The sequence below is a fragment of the Papaver somniferum genome, chromosome 9 (genome assembly GCF_003573695.1).
Source record: "Papaver somniferum cultivar HN1 chromosome 9, ASM357369v1, whole genome shotgun sequence".
Taxonomy (NCBI): domain Eukaryota; kingdom Viridiplantae; phylum Streptophyta; class Magnoliopsida; order Ranunculales; family Papaveraceae; genus Papaver; species Papaver somniferum.
This window is the reverse complement of record NC_039366.1, coordinates 181,712,697-181,728,427: the sequence shown is the minus strand read 5'-3', so window position 1 is coordinate 181,728,427 and position 15,731 is coordinate 181,712,697. Positions and strand designations below refer to the sequence as shown.

Genomic DNA, 15,731 nt, shown 5'->3' with positions numbered 1-15,731 from the left:
GGATGCTACCCTACTCTTCACCAGCATGTCTTCTACGTAAACTTCAATGGTGTTATGTATTTTATCTTCGAACATGTCCTCTACTAATCTTTGATAGGTGGCGCTTGCGTTCTTTAACCCGAACGACATCTTGGTATAACAGTATAGTCCTCTTAGTGTAAAGAAATACGTGTTTTCTTGATCCTCATGAGCCAAGAGGATCTGGTTGTATCCCGAGTACCCGTCCATTAATGTTATCGCCTTGTATCCTACCATGGATTCCACTAGCTGATCAATATTGGGGAGAGGAAAGCTATTTTTCGGGCAAACCTTATTCAAGTCACTAAAGTCGATGCAGATTTTTACCCCTCCATTACTTTTTGGAACTTTCACCATGTTTGATATACATTGCGGGTATTGGGCATTTCGAATGATTCCAGCCACATGCAACTTTTTTAATTAAGCCTCTACCGCCGCTTGTAGCTCGGGAGCAATTCTACGCATTTTTTGTGGGATCGGCTTGAAATTGGGATCTATCCGGAGGTGATGGCAACACACATATGGGTCAATCCCCTCCATATCGTGCATTTTCCAGGAGAACACATCTATATGTTCCCGTAACAGATCTACTAGTTGTTCTGCCTGTTCTTCCGACAACTAGGACCCAATTCTGACTAATTTGGTTCTTCCTCGGACCCTAAGTTGACCTCCCGAGTAGACTCTAGGGACGAGAAGTTCGGCTTTGGTTACTTGATCGGTGTCGCCTCCTTTGATTGCTATAAGATCTCTTTCTCATTTGCTTCATAGTTCATGACCTCTTGCGAAATTACTTTCTCTAGTTCTTCTCCGTCCTTGATTTCCTTTCCTTTATTTTTTTCTCAATGCATCCTAGATCGCATGTCCTCATTTTGTTGAATATCTAGCTGCATGCACTGTCTCGCGGCCTGAGGATTGCCTACCACTTCAACGACTCCCCTGTAAGTGGGGAACCTCAACCTTTGGTGATAGGCGAAAGCTACCCCTTTGATGCCTGCGATCCAAGGTCTTCCGATGATCGCCTCATATGGTGACACGACATCCACAATGCAGAAGGTCGTGAGGGTATCCAGGTATCCTTCTCCGTCTGAGACCCTGAGTGTGACTTCTCCTTTTGGTACAGTTATTGTCCAATTGAATCCATAGATCCGATAGGTAGATGGGATTAGAATGTCGTCTGATAGCTTTATTCTTTTAAATATGTCGTAGAAAAGGACTTCAACCGAGCTTCCACTGTCCACCAGTATCCTCTTGACTCCCCACTCCTCGATAAGTAAGGTAATAACCAGTGGGTCTCCATGCGCTTGGTCGTTCATCGGGACATCCTTTGCAGAAAAAGTGATCTGCTGCATCATCCAGGCCTCCATTGGTAAAGTTTTGGCGACACTGAAGATCTCCTTCCCTGCCTGATCCCTTTTGTGAATCATTGATGTGATGCCCATCCGCAAATCAAATCCCTGGGTTTCCGAGTATAAAATGGTGTTACACACGAACTGGGTTCCCCGATCTATCCTTACTTGATGCACAGGTGCGTCGGGTGCATTGGGTGTGGGTGTTGTCTTCCTGACCAATTTCCTTAGGTATCCGTCCCGAATCATATGTTGAACTATGTCATTTACTTCCCGACAATTGTTAGTCGAGTGGCCTCGGTACTGGTGATAATGACAGAATTCGGGATGGTTCTTTGTTTCATCAAATTGTATTCCCCTGGTCTTCGGGTATCTGATATCATTCCTTTTTTCTACTTCCTTAAAGATTTCTTCTAGTGCTGCGTTCATAGGTGTATAAGTTCTTGGTTCATGGCGAGGCCTCTTCCCCTTCTCGACCCACTCCTTTCTCCCTGAGGTTTTATGTGGTGGATCCGATCTCTTCTCGGGTCGCTTTGATGCCTCCTGAGGTGCCTCCTCTACTGTTGTGCTTGCCTCTTGTTCTCCTCTGTCTTTGGACCCCTCTTGTATTTCTTCCAAGTCTATGTAGTGTTCCTGCATCTTCCTCATTTCTTTCAACGTCTGAGGTTTCTCTGTGAACATGGCTATCCAGATATGGTCAGACTTCCCTAGCGAATTTTCGAATCCGAATATATGTTGGTCGACTTGAACCTTCCCGATATCGGTACACAATTTCCTCCACCTATCCGTTAGAGACCTCAAAGGTTCCTTGAACCTTCTTGCCAAAGTGAATGGCTTGTTGACCCAAGGTCGGGCGATGTTGTTGTGCATATATGTTTCAAGGAAAGTTTCTATCAAGACTCCATAATTTCCGATAGATCCCACTGATAAGGTATAGAACCAGTTTCTCGCCTCACCTTCCAAACTAGCAGGAAAAAATTTACACATGACCACGTCGTTGCTCTTCCATTGGAGTAATGACATCATGTACATCTTAATATGTTCTACCGCATCTCCGGTTCCATCAAACCTTGAAGTAAACGTCGGAAGCGTGCACTTTGGGGGAAATGGCGCTTGTTCTAGTTCTCGGGTGAAGGGAGTATTCTCGGTTTCACTTATTACTTATGCCAATTTATCATCTTCGCCATTTCCAGACAGCTTTTTAACCATCACCTCTAGTTCTTTGAGCTTAGATTCGGTAGCATTGTCCGATCTTCCACTTTGTTCTGGTGCTTCCTCCTCGGTTGAAGAGTTCTCGGGAGGACCATACCCTCCTCTCGTGTTGTTCGGATCGGGTGCCCATCCTTGAGGTGGTCGGGTATCCCTTGATCGGGTTCGGTTACTTGATGTTCCCCGGCTAGACGATCCGCGGGATCTCGCCCCTTGATTTCGGAGCTGGTAGTTATCGTGTTCCAGTGCTAAGTTCCTTCTCTGTAGTTCTCTCATGAATTCCTCATGCCTCCTTTGATTTGCCAGGATTTCCACCAGTGTCGGCTCCGTGCTTTCATGGCTGGAATGACCATTCATATGGTTTCCTGTTGTGGTAGGTGGCAGTGGGTCGTGCAACGTGGGTGCGGTTGGAGGTGCCACAGGAATATCTTGGGTCGTGTTACTTCTTCATAAACAAACTTATATGAGTCTCTCTCTTCTTGATCCAATGTATATTGGTACTCTGCATGCTGCCGGGCCCGCCTACGGTCCTCTCGCATCATTAATGTTGCTTCGTCGTCCTCAGTGTCTGATGCAGTCATTCCATCCACCATATTTTTGGGCCTCATTTGGTTCGGGATGATGCGGAAGGGGGGAAGATTATCGTCTCTACTCAAATTAACTTCTTCATCAACAGTTTTCATTCCTCCAGCAGGTGCTTAGGATTCTTCTGTTGATGTTGTCGGCTGTTATGTTGTCGTGAATCCGTCACTCCTTCTTGTATGCTTGTTCCTGCTACCGTACGATTCCTCAGGATCCTACCTGTCCCTGAGTTACTAGCCATCGGCTCGGGTATTCCTTTTCTTCCGAGATTCGTCCCTACCTACATCCACGAGGGTGAAAGGATGATCTTATTACTCAACCCAAGATGACAAATGGTTATTCTCACTAGCCAACAATCTATTCTATCCATAATACTCTTGGTGTTCTCTCCTCCCTCACCGATTACTTGGCCCTTAGTTCTTTACAAGGCTCTCTATTTATAGGCTAATATGTGATACATCCAAGTTACAGTGTGTGTCATGGTATATCTTTCTTGATGTTCTTCTCGGGTGATAAATGGCGTCCCGTCCGAGATGTTGACCCGACTTTGGTGGGTATGGCTCCCGATGTCCTTCTACCCGATGTTGGATACTTGATGCTATATGATCCGATGTCGCTCTCTATCCTGACCCGATGTTATTAGCGTTCGACCCCACTTTGACCAGATTCTTCTTATCTTCTTCAGCTACCTTGTCAGAGCATTTATTACTCTAGCGTCCGACAGACATCTTTCCATCATATCCGAGTTTCACCTTTACACGTGTTGGCTTCATGGGTTCTTCTGGATATCTCTTTCTTCGCGCCAGGCTTTAAGAGGATGATTCGGCGCTACACTCTTTCCCTATCATCGGTACGATATTGCTTAGGATCACTCCACCTGGATCTGTGGATTATTTACACCTACAACTGCAATATTTTTTTTAGGACCTAAGACACTATTACTAGCAAGTACTATTGGTGTTCCTAGTAATAACATAGGATAATATAATGACTCAAAGTACTGAAAGGTCATTTCTCTGTCTCTACATGGTTCCACTAAAACTTACAGAGAGTCTAAAAATAAAACTAGCACTTGTATCCATGAGCTCACCAACTCCAGAGCATAAGATTTCCTATCTACTATGGGCTTATCGTATGTCCAATAATCGGTATTCATAGAGATACGTCCATATACAACAACACAATTACAATAGCCTAACCAAAAGACCAGATAATGGACTACAACCTATACGATGCATTATAAGTATTAAAACCACCGAGGAGAACAAAACATCGCGGTACTGTTTGGCTGCATAAAATCTCTCATCAACCCATTTCATTAGCAATGAGAAACTAAACTACTCTATCGCGAAATGGACCTTAAAATCCTTACCCTCATTTTATAACTTTGCAAACAATTCTCGAAGAAACTTGCTATAGTCATTAGACCAATCGTTAAAGAGATAATAGATAGAAAACCTACTTGGTATGAAGTACGAAAAATCCTCCAACTGGAAACAGTGTCTCGGCTCAAATCAATCGCTTTCTCCTTCCACTTCTTTCACAACAACTAGATTTTAGAGTGAAAGGTTTAGTGCGGCTGTTTTTGTTTACTGTTTTTGAGAGAAAAGAAATATAACCCTAATCTCCTAGTCCAAATCCCTTGCCAGCTTTCCAAAATAGGTGAGATTCTTTTACTCTAAAAAATCTAACGATTATTAATGCTGGTGTGATAATTATGGAAACCCAAAACCAAGGCTGATACTAATTAACATGAAATTTTGGATAAGGGGATTTTACAAGCTGTTGATGTTGTTCCTGAATCAATCTCCAAATCGACATGTCCTTATTGTTCTAGTGAAGGTCACTGATTCACACAATGTTTCAAGTACAAACATAAACTAAGGTATGTCAATAAACTGCAACGGAGGGCTGGTTGTTTGGCAAATGTGCTTAAACTTTTTCAAAAGTCCAATCCTGAGGTACTTAAAGTTAACTCTTCTTCTTCTAAAATATTGATTGATTCTAAGGAAAAGGGAAAATCTCAGTTAAAGAGAAGAATCCGGACTAAACGTTCTGTATCGAAGGATATGAATTCCGTGCAGGAATCTAGTGGTGAGCAATCTAACGCTCACCTTAGCACAATCTAATTGTGTTAAAATATGCATCTTATCTCATGTACCCTTAAAAGAGATAAGAACTGTGCACATCAGGGCTTTGGATCAAGATTGAATATTATTGCTTAGATCTCCATCTCGTATCTGTGCATCTTAATCTATGTCCAAGTAATGGTATTGGAAAATTTTGATCCATGAAACCTATAGAAGGATAAAAATGACATTTTTATTCATTTTAGGTTTTATGTATTCTGGTGCGTGAACTTTCATGGTTCCGAAATCCTGCATGATAAATATCTTCTACTTCAAGACTCGTATCTCTTTCACGAGAAGCTTTGCCTGTTGAGCCATATATTTGTGTTTCACAAATCCATTTTGTTCTTATGAATCATGGAGACTCCAAACACAACATCTTCTCGTGGAACCTATGCTCCAATGGTTCTTGATACTTATCCAACCAAAAAGGAAGAAGAGATGTCCTTTCCTTTTGTCTCATCTCTTAAGAGGAAAAGGAAGAACCAGAAGAAACCTAGAGCTGATTACTCCAATCAAAAAAGGTTTAAAAATATTCTTGACGAACTTAAGAAAACCGAGAAGGAGGTGCAGGGACTGAAGAAGATTCTATAGAAATCTCTCAAACTACAAGAAGCTCTTGTTAATCAACAACCTAACAGGTTCGCTGGAACTAACACCTTCATTCATGAACCGTATGTTCCTATGCCTGTTGTTGATAAAGAGTTTGGAGATGATAAAGAATTATTCAAAGATTTTAAATACTAAGAAACTTCCTGTAAGAATTTATTCTTATTTTGAAGGGTAACTAGGGTTTGGTATAGCAAAAATTGTGATTACACATAGCTATTTCCAACGATTTTCATCTCACATGTTTTTAGATTTATTTATTTAAATTTTAGAGTTGTTGGAATATGAACTTGCAGTATGTAATCATTATTGTTTTAATTATTGCAAAAGTCTTATGAAATATTTGTGCTTTTACGTTTTCGTGAAACAACTAATATTTCATATATGCTAAGAAGTTAAATCTATTATGTTTAATATAAACGGGGAATAAAACAAACTCTTTGAGAATTTTCTCGCAGTATTGATCTACTTGCGGTCACACTTTTGTTTTTGTTACTGGTTGGCACTCTGTAATATTTTCTTATGTTGAGTCATATCGATCAAAAATAATCTTTTTGCCCGTAACTGGCATAGAGATTATTTTAATTCGATTTTCGAATACAAATCCATGTGATTTGTTAATGTCCAACAAAATCCTTCGTTTTGTAAAAGCAAGGTCACTTATGTGTTTTCTCTTGTGAATGGCATCAAACGGGGGAGAGTTCTTAAATGAACTTTTGCTTAATTGCAATATCTTTGTGGGGAGTATGGTTTTGGAATTTGAAAGTGGATGCTTTTATGTTTTTAATCTCCTAGATGAGCGCTAAGTATTTATCACGATGTCATATCATCTATAAAAGTTGATATGATGAATTGCATTTTAACTATGTTATAATGTGGAATCTCAAAACTTCCTTAAGACTTGTGATTGTTTTCATTACGATCCCGCGATTTTCGTACCTTTATTAATTTTATTGACAAAAAGGGGTAGAATTATTTAGTAGTTTTATACTACATACATATGGTTTACGGATCATTATGTAAGGGGAATTGAGTCAATAATCTATAGGTTTTACCTATTATGTAAAAGATGAAAGTATTGATTAAAGGGGAGAAACATATCACCATAGTATTACTTCAGAGTTGAGATACAATTGAACTTTGGAGAAAGGAATAATATTATGTTTCTGTATAACGACGATTGAAAACATTTGTTTTCTAAAGTTGTTATCGCTATGGAATCGGTTCTTCAACATTAACGATGCTGAGTTGAACACGTTCGTAATCATTGCAGCTTGAAATTATGAAGAGTTCAAGAAGTTGAATACGCCAAGGAAATCAAGATATGTTGTATTCAAGAAGTTGTTGAAGCTTTATTATTTTATCCATGTGCATTGATAGTTCTGTCACCAAAATTAACAAAGGTGGAGATTGTTAGAGCATTGCTCGGTCGAACTCACAAGTGTTGCTATCTCAAGCTTGTTGTCAAATTTAGTTATCAAAACTATCTCTTGATTTCTAGTCTATAATTAGTTAAGTCTCGGACTAGGATAAAAACGTAGTTGGGAAACAGAGGATCACGACAGTCATCATTGCATTCTACCGTTTGAAGGAGAAGATCAACCGAAACTTTTAGAAAACTTCATCAACAAAAGGTAAGTGAAGACTGAACCACCTATATCTCAAGTAATATTCACTTTTCTATCATCTGAGGCGATGTCGCCTAACTAATTAGACTAGTATGCATATGCAAGAATTTCGAGTCAAGTTTATCTTGATAATTTCTCGAAATATAATGACTAAGCTTAATGAACATTTGTTCATACTTGATGAAATTCGTTTAAGGACAATTTATTGTTGGAATCAAAATCATGATTCAAGTTTATCATTCGGAAATAGCCTGGAACAATGATATGTGTCATTGATGTTATTCAGGAATGTTTTGAATCGATTTAGAGAAATATAGAACTATTATTGATTCAGAAATAAGACAGTGGTATCAGTTTTACTGGGAAAAGTGTTATAAGTTTGAACCCGTATTACATGTATTCGTACAAGTAACGGAGTATATATAAACATATCGACTTACGGATTAGTGGTAAACATATTTTATGTAATATTATATGAAAATCTGTGTGACTCGTGAACCGATCGGTATGTATACTCGTATGCAAACCATTCTTGAATTGTGGTTACGGAACCAGGGGTGAGTATCCAAACCGTTACGCAAGCTTAAACAGTTCTGTGTTCCTGAACTCGGTAGCGTTTCCAAACCGATTTAGTTATGTGAACTCTGAAACCGACGACAGTCTTTAAGTTTCCAAACCGGTAAACAAACCTTAAAAGTTATGTGAACTCCGGAACTTAGGTTTGGTGGAAAGTTTGCAAACTGGTACGAAAACCTAAAAAGTTCTGTGAACTCCTAAACTTGTGTTTGGTTTAAAGTTTCCAAACCGGTATGTGTATTGTGACTGAACCGACTCACAAACTTCTATGTATTTGTACTCGTACATCTACTAATCATGTGGATTATATTTTCAAGTGTGTTTAAATTATTTCTTCGAGATACTTAGCATTTGATTAATTATCTATATACACTAGAATTTATTGATCACATGTTTGTGACTCATAGTTAATGTCTTATATGTTCATGAAAATGAAGATTAAGATTTCAAGTTCATACCGGCTAGTTTCGGCTAACCATGTTGAACATACTTTTTGAACACGGTTCGGTTACGGTCTCACCTAAACAGAGTGTATATCTTACTTATGTAAATAAGATTCAAAGATCAATCTAACGGTGGATATTGTTTGCTTGGTTCCAAAGCTATCTTAGCTTAAACCTAAAGCAACATATGCTTTGAATGTCTATAAAAGGGGAACTCCAAGCAACTGGGATCTTTGAATCATGACACTACTTTTTTGTGTGTCCTAGTTGTATCTAGATTCGTCCTCTCCATAAACCCTTTTAGGGTTTAGTGACTATAAAGACTTCATTGGGATTCGTGAAGCCATGTCTAGTTATCTTTCCTCGATAGCTCGAGTATCCTGATCTTGATTGTTTGTAGAGCTTGCTACAACGATCAAGATAGATAGTAATCATCAAATTTCTCTTCCTCTCAGGCTTTTTTGATTCCAAAAATTTTATACTTACGAGGTGAATAACAATCTAGGTTGCACTTTGGGTTGCATAAGTCCGATTTTGAGGATAGCTAAACTTTTGTCAAATTTCTATCGTTTTCCATCACCTTGATCATACGTTTCGATCGTAATCAGTAAATCAATTATAGAGGCTTAATCTGTGGGAGGAAGATTTGGTTTAAAGTCTTCAAATGATTTGAGCAACTCTTAGTTGGTGCGACGTCATCTAAGGGAATCAATTGCCCAGAGTCCTGCTGGGACTCAAGAGGCGTAAGAAGCGCTACCGTACCTTAATCGGTGGGATACATTTTAGGTCCCAACTACATTCCAGTCCGAAGATAATTGGTAATTGGCTAGTGTACGTAGTGGCTTAATACAATTTGGTGTTCAAGCTGGACTAGGTCCCGGGGTTTTTCTGCATTTTCGGTTTCCTCGTTAACAAAACTTCTTGTGTCTATGTTATTTCTTTTTTCAAATTATATTGTTTATCTTTATAATTGAAATATCACAGGTTGTACGTTGATCAATCATAATAGAGACATCTGACCTAGTTTGTTGGGTACGACTTGATTGATTCTTGGACATTGGTATTTGGTATCGTCCAAGTTATCTCTTTGTGATTATGTTCACAGATTCAGTTCTGTAAATGTCTTAATTACAAGAGATAGAGATATAACTCTAAGATATTATTCCTTGATTGAGTTTAACTCTCGGAGTTGTATTGAGTTTGTCCATACAAATTGCCTAAGAAAAAAGTGGTGGTGTAATTTGGTACTCTCGCATTTTCATTGATAGCCTTTGTCTATATTAGATCATGCAAGATATCTGTCATATAGGTTGGCATCGAAAATATTGTGATTTACTTGGTACCCTCGTCAGTTCAGTGATGGTGGGGATATGCCTCGGTGGCCAGTACTTCAAGTGTAAAGGGTTCGGTCACTTCTCTAATGAGTGTCCAAATCGCAGAAAATACACTGGAAACAGGGGGCTTGCTTCAACACTTAATAAAACATATGATCATTATGACTCACGGGGGAAGAAATTTCCAGTATTGCTTTATTGGTTGAACCTGTGAGTTTTCATGAATGTAGCAATACTCACATTAATCTTGACAGTTCCCTTGATGATTCTACATAAAACACTCCAGAGGATATAATAGGCTTTTCACTAACTAAAGAAAATTCCCTTGTAAACACTTATTGCAGCCGATGCTACTAAATCAACTGCTTTATTTTTGGTACCAACTATTAAGAATTGAGCTGCTATATCTCCTTTTTATTTCTTGTTGATCTAAGTCTTCATTCAGTAAACTCATAAGAGAAGTATTAAGACTATCATGTCTGCACAAATAGGTGATGTTCCGGAATCCCTCTCAAACTGAACATTCTCTTACTGTACCACTAAAGGATACGACCTCAAACAGTGCTTCAAGTACAAACAGAAAGTAGGATATGTCAACAAACTGTAACCGAGGGCTACTCGTTTGACAAATGTGTTTCAACTCTTCCAAAAGTCAAGTCTTTCCAAGGTATGTAAGGTCTTCTTCTTCTAAAAGTTTGAATAATCCTAAGAAAATAAGATATCTAGATATAAACAATCAATAAATATGGTCGCTGACAAGCCCACACAGGAATCTAGTGGTGAGATCACTAATCCTCACCTCAACACAACTTAATTGTGTTGAAAAATGGATTCTTGTCTTATGTGCCCATTAAAGATATAAGAATTGTGCACAACAAGGGATTTGAAACAAACTAACTTAGTTCATTTTGATGTTCATTTGTATAATAAATTGGGGCTCTAGTTTTATGAATTCCTTCGTCAATTGTACCCATTAACATAGGAGAATAACAATAATCAATGTCTAGTTGTCGAGCCTTGCTCTAGTGAGATTAGTCTAGTTAGGGTTGTCAATGGGAACCCAGTACTCGGAACAGGAACCGGATCCGTTAGAATCGGGTCCGATTTCGGGTCCTAAAGTTTGACCCATTAACAACTTAGAAACCGACGGGTAATTACATGATTGGACCCAAATTTTAACGGATCCAAACAGGTAATCGTCGGGTACCTGCGGGCAATGAGTACACAATTATTCTATCTTTTATTCGTCTTTTTAGCAAAATTATAAGTATTTTGCTAGATTTGGCTTAGATATTTTTGTATTTTTCATTTTTTTCTTACATTTAATCTTTTTTTTTTTTTTTAAAACACTAAGAAAAAAAAATGATCCCCCAATTAAGATTCGTACACAACTTTGGTTGGTAACCTAGCAACAAGCTGGCTCCAACACCTTTTGAATAGCAACACCCAATCTATGAAAAATAAAACTGCTTAAACCACTACTAGCATCATTACTAACTAGACAATTTTTCAAACGCTTAAAAAAACACAGGGTATCTTCACTCAGCTCCCGTAAAGAAGAAAAAGCCAAAACACCTAAACCATACCCATGTGAGCCACATTCATCCAAATATTTGGTACGTTTACGCAGCACAACTCTCGAAATGGCTTGGACTGGAATAAAAGAACGATTACCTTCACCAGTGAAGGGTGAGACAACTGTAACATCCATACACACATCTTGGCCATTTTCCCAGTTAAGAACAAGGATGTCCGCAGGACGTAGATCCTTGTTGGTATCTGACAAAAAACCCAAAGCAACTTCCTTGCGTGCAGGCACACCAGCCTTGTGACAAATATCCGCAATGACATCATGTATAAGGTCATGTTAAAACTTGAGTCCAACATCTTTAACACAATGAAGCGCGTGATCACCAAAAATGTCCATAGGTTTATTGCAGCTTGAACACAAACCATCCTCAACAAACAAATGGATACCAAGCCGGTATAAAACTACCGCCCTAAATTATCTGGGACCAAGGCATTGATTAATCCAATTAATAGGAACGGCCAAAAGATAATCTTGTGCATGTTTAACCCGGTTACATTGCCATAGAATAGAGTCTCTGGCAGACATTAAAAATTGGACGGGGATTTGCTCCTTGACCGCATCAAAATAAGTGACTGCCAGGGAGTGCATAGAAGGGGGGGGGGGAGTATCATCGACACAATAGTTAGAAGGTAATCCACATACCTGAATAAAGTTCTGAAGAGCCGACTGATGTGCAGAACCTTTGTCTGTTGAGTATAAGCTTCCAAGTATCACCTTTTGTACAGCCGTAGTCTGGCTTTGTGAGGCAAGGTATAAATAGGCACGAGTGTCCGCCATAGTGTAAATACCAAGACCACCATATTTGATAGGCAAGGTAGCTAGTCTATGTTGCAATGGCCCAAAACCAGCTACATCTCATGTGACTAAAAGTCTCAAATACTGGAGTAAATGGTCATCAAAAAGATCAGAAGCCTGTTGAACAGCTGCAGGGTTGGTAGTTCGCACAGCAAAATATAGTCTGGACACACCGGTGAAATTGCAAAGTATAACATCTCACTTTGATGGTCCTTGAGTTTCTTGATGGCAGACATTAGCTGAACAGTCTTATTCCCCCTGTTTAACATCATGTCATGTCACCTATAAAATTCAAATCCAGACTCACAGGTCCCCCAAAAGTTTGACTCCATTAACAGGTCTACTAATATCACAAGGGAAGACACCATCAACAATACTTCGAGGATCAATTGAAGTCCAAAAGACTTCAGTTTTCTTAATGTTGAGATGTAAACCCCTACTTGGCCCTTCAGATTCAATTATACTCAAAGCTTGGCCACCTCAAGCGTATCACAATAATTGTACCATCATCGAGGTACCAGGCGTGCAAATCAATCTTACAACGAGAAGCAATAGACTTCACAAGAGGGTGAAGTGTAAGTGCAAATGAAAGGGGACCGAGCGGATCACCTTCTTGTACCCCAAGTGCGGAAGACAGGATATATTGGTCATAATAAAGTTTGGAAGGCTTAGCGTAACAAAATTTACCAAACGAGAAATACCCAACGGGGACCCGAAACCGACGGATACCCGGGATTTTTAACGGGTCTGGTTTTGGATCCACATATTTAGGAATCGGACCCGACTTTTATAAGTAGGGTCCGGTTCCAGTGATATCCGGGAGAACCCGGACCCATTTACGGCTCTAAGTCCAGTATGTGGGTCACACATCCTATCTGGTTCTTGACCTCGTTGGAACGACTAAAATTATTCATAATGCACCATTTGTGAGTCACTTTATGACTTGGTGCCACCACATTGCCAATAATGAGTCCAAAATGTAATGACTGTATGTGGGTATCAATAAATCTTATGCACTTGGTATAAAATTCTCCCTACCTATCTGACTCCTAAGAAAGAGACGAGAATAAGATCCATGAGAATCTCTACCTGACTAGTTGAGATAATATATATGCTTTTAGAAAAATTATCTAATCATCTAATTGATATTTAAACTTAAAAATCTTGGCATTAACTGATGAAGTATTCATATACTCTTGGGACACATATTTTAGCTCAATTATCATCTTCATTTTTCTTTATATTTCAAGTAATGATATTGAAAATAGTTCTCCTTGTACAAACTTAAAGAAAGGCTAAATCGGCGTTTCACCTTTCTAGTTTGAGTTTTAATTCATGAACCGGGTCCTTATTTAAAACTCTAAAAGTTCTGAAACTCCATGGTTAGTCATCTTCATTTTCTAGTCCCCGAATATTTTTGGAATTCTTCCAAAAATTGCTTGTGGAATGCTATATATATGTGGTCTTTGTTAACACTAAGAACACATTCGTGAGAATTATGGAGCCTCTAAGCACAATCTCTTCTGGTGAGACCTGTATTCATTTGGTTGTTGGTAAACTCACAACTACGAAGGAAGATGAGAAATCCTACCCTAAGGACCATTCTTTAAAAGGAATAAGAAGAATACAAAAAAGCCAGTCAACCATCAAAGATTTGCAAGTCTTCTTGAAAAAAGTAAGACTAAGATGGAAGTGCAAGGACTTAAAGTTACTTTGCAAAAATCTTTCGAGATTCAAGAAACACTTTTCAAACAACAACTGATGTAGTTTTGAATGTGGTAAATAACTGATTCATTTCTCAGACTTGTGAAGGATGATTTTTAGACTCAAATTCTAATAATTAAACTAGAAAACTCAAAACAAAGTTGATATCAAGATTATAAAAAGAACTGAGACTCAGGATTCTAACATTAACCAATTAAAGTGATTCAATCTAATCAATGTTCATGCAATTCTTTACGTTTAAAGTGGTTCTAATATATTGCAAAATTATATTTTCAGAGTAACAATTGTAAATCGAAAGCACAAAACATTATCTGTTGTTGGGGTCCATTTAGTAATTTTTCGGGTGCCTTTATTACTTTTCGAATCAATTTTTCCAAAAATGTTTATTCCAAATACCTACACACATATAAGACACTTTACTAAGTACAAGAATGAGAACTATCAATATATATAATCTAAACAAATCAGACATAAAAATGTGTTTATCAAATACCCCCAAACTTATTATTTGCTAGTCCTCGAGCAAATATATTCCATAAAATAAAATCCTAACTCACTATCGCAAGCAACGCGATTGCATTTAGCGTGTGAAACGAGCCTTTGAACATTTAGGTGGACCTAGTGGCCGAGTTATAGTATCGGGAGGGTTTACAAAAAGTGTATCCATAAAAAATTTACTTCGAACCCTAACTACCTGTGAAGAATGTAGGAACGACACTAAACAATCTCCTTAGTTGGTATAATCTCATTGGCTATATGAGGAAGTACCCCGATGTGAATCCAATTGATGTATAAGAGTTTGCACTCAAGCGTACTAAAATTCATATATAAGACATAGCTATACTCAGATAGTTGCACTATGGACATCAATATCCGGCATCAAACCAATCACATGAATAAATTAAGAAGATGGATATACAGACAGATGGTTTGCGAATGTTGACCAAGGTGAACGGTATTTCCCAGGATATTTAATTGTATGAGTGTCAGTGTCAAGATAAATCCTAATGGACTGAGATATTGGTCTTAATCTTAATTCTAGTATCAACTCGGCTGGTATATACAAGGGTCCCATCGGTCGGTAATACTAATTCTAGATCAACTCGACTGGTATATACAAGGGTCCCAGCGATTGATATCACTGTAATAAAAAAAGGTGGTGTTTGACTCCTTGATCAAAGAGTCAAAGAGTGGACAGGATTCACCGAAAATTGTCATCCCAAGGTCGGGATCGACCGGATCGAGCTATGACTTGGACGGCTGCGAATGATCAGTTCTGTTACGGGTGGTGATCGAATTTTATATAGTGGTAAATAGAGTTGTCGTTCACTCGGACTTAATGAGATTGTTTTTAAGAATTAATAAACCAAAATAAAAGAAAAATATATATACAAATTTTGTACAGGATGAAGAGAGACCGGGATTCGGGATTCCACTGCTTTTCATGTTCATGGGTTCATAAGTTAATCATAGACATTTGAAGCTCAAAACAAAAGAAACAATAACTCTATTCTTTGCCAAAGTAGATTTCGTAAAACATCAATTGTAAATTACAAGCATAGTGTATCTAAAGCATCTAAGACTAAGCATACACTAAAAGACACTGAGGACAATTTAGACACAAAAAATGTCCATCAGGTGGCGTTTGGGTCATGCTCGGGGACGTTTGGAGATGTCCAGATATTCAGAGATGTTCATGAGCGTAGGATCGAAAGCACTAAATAGTCTTTTCATAGGTGTTTATTA

At 38.4% G+C, this 15,731-nt stretch overlaps 1 protein-coding gene across 1 annotated transcript; it reads right to left on the bottom strand.

Annotated features, from left to right (window-relative positions):
• Positions 1-857: 857 nt before the first annotated feature.
• LOC113312950 lies at positions 858-2,396 on the bottom strand. The gene has a single exon (XM_026561682.1). The coding sequence runs from the start codon at positions 2,394-2,396 to the stop codon at positions 858-860; it is 1,539 nt and encodes a 512-aa protein (XP_026417467.1).
• Between the last annotated feature and the right edge of the window lie 13,335 nt (positions 2,397-15,731).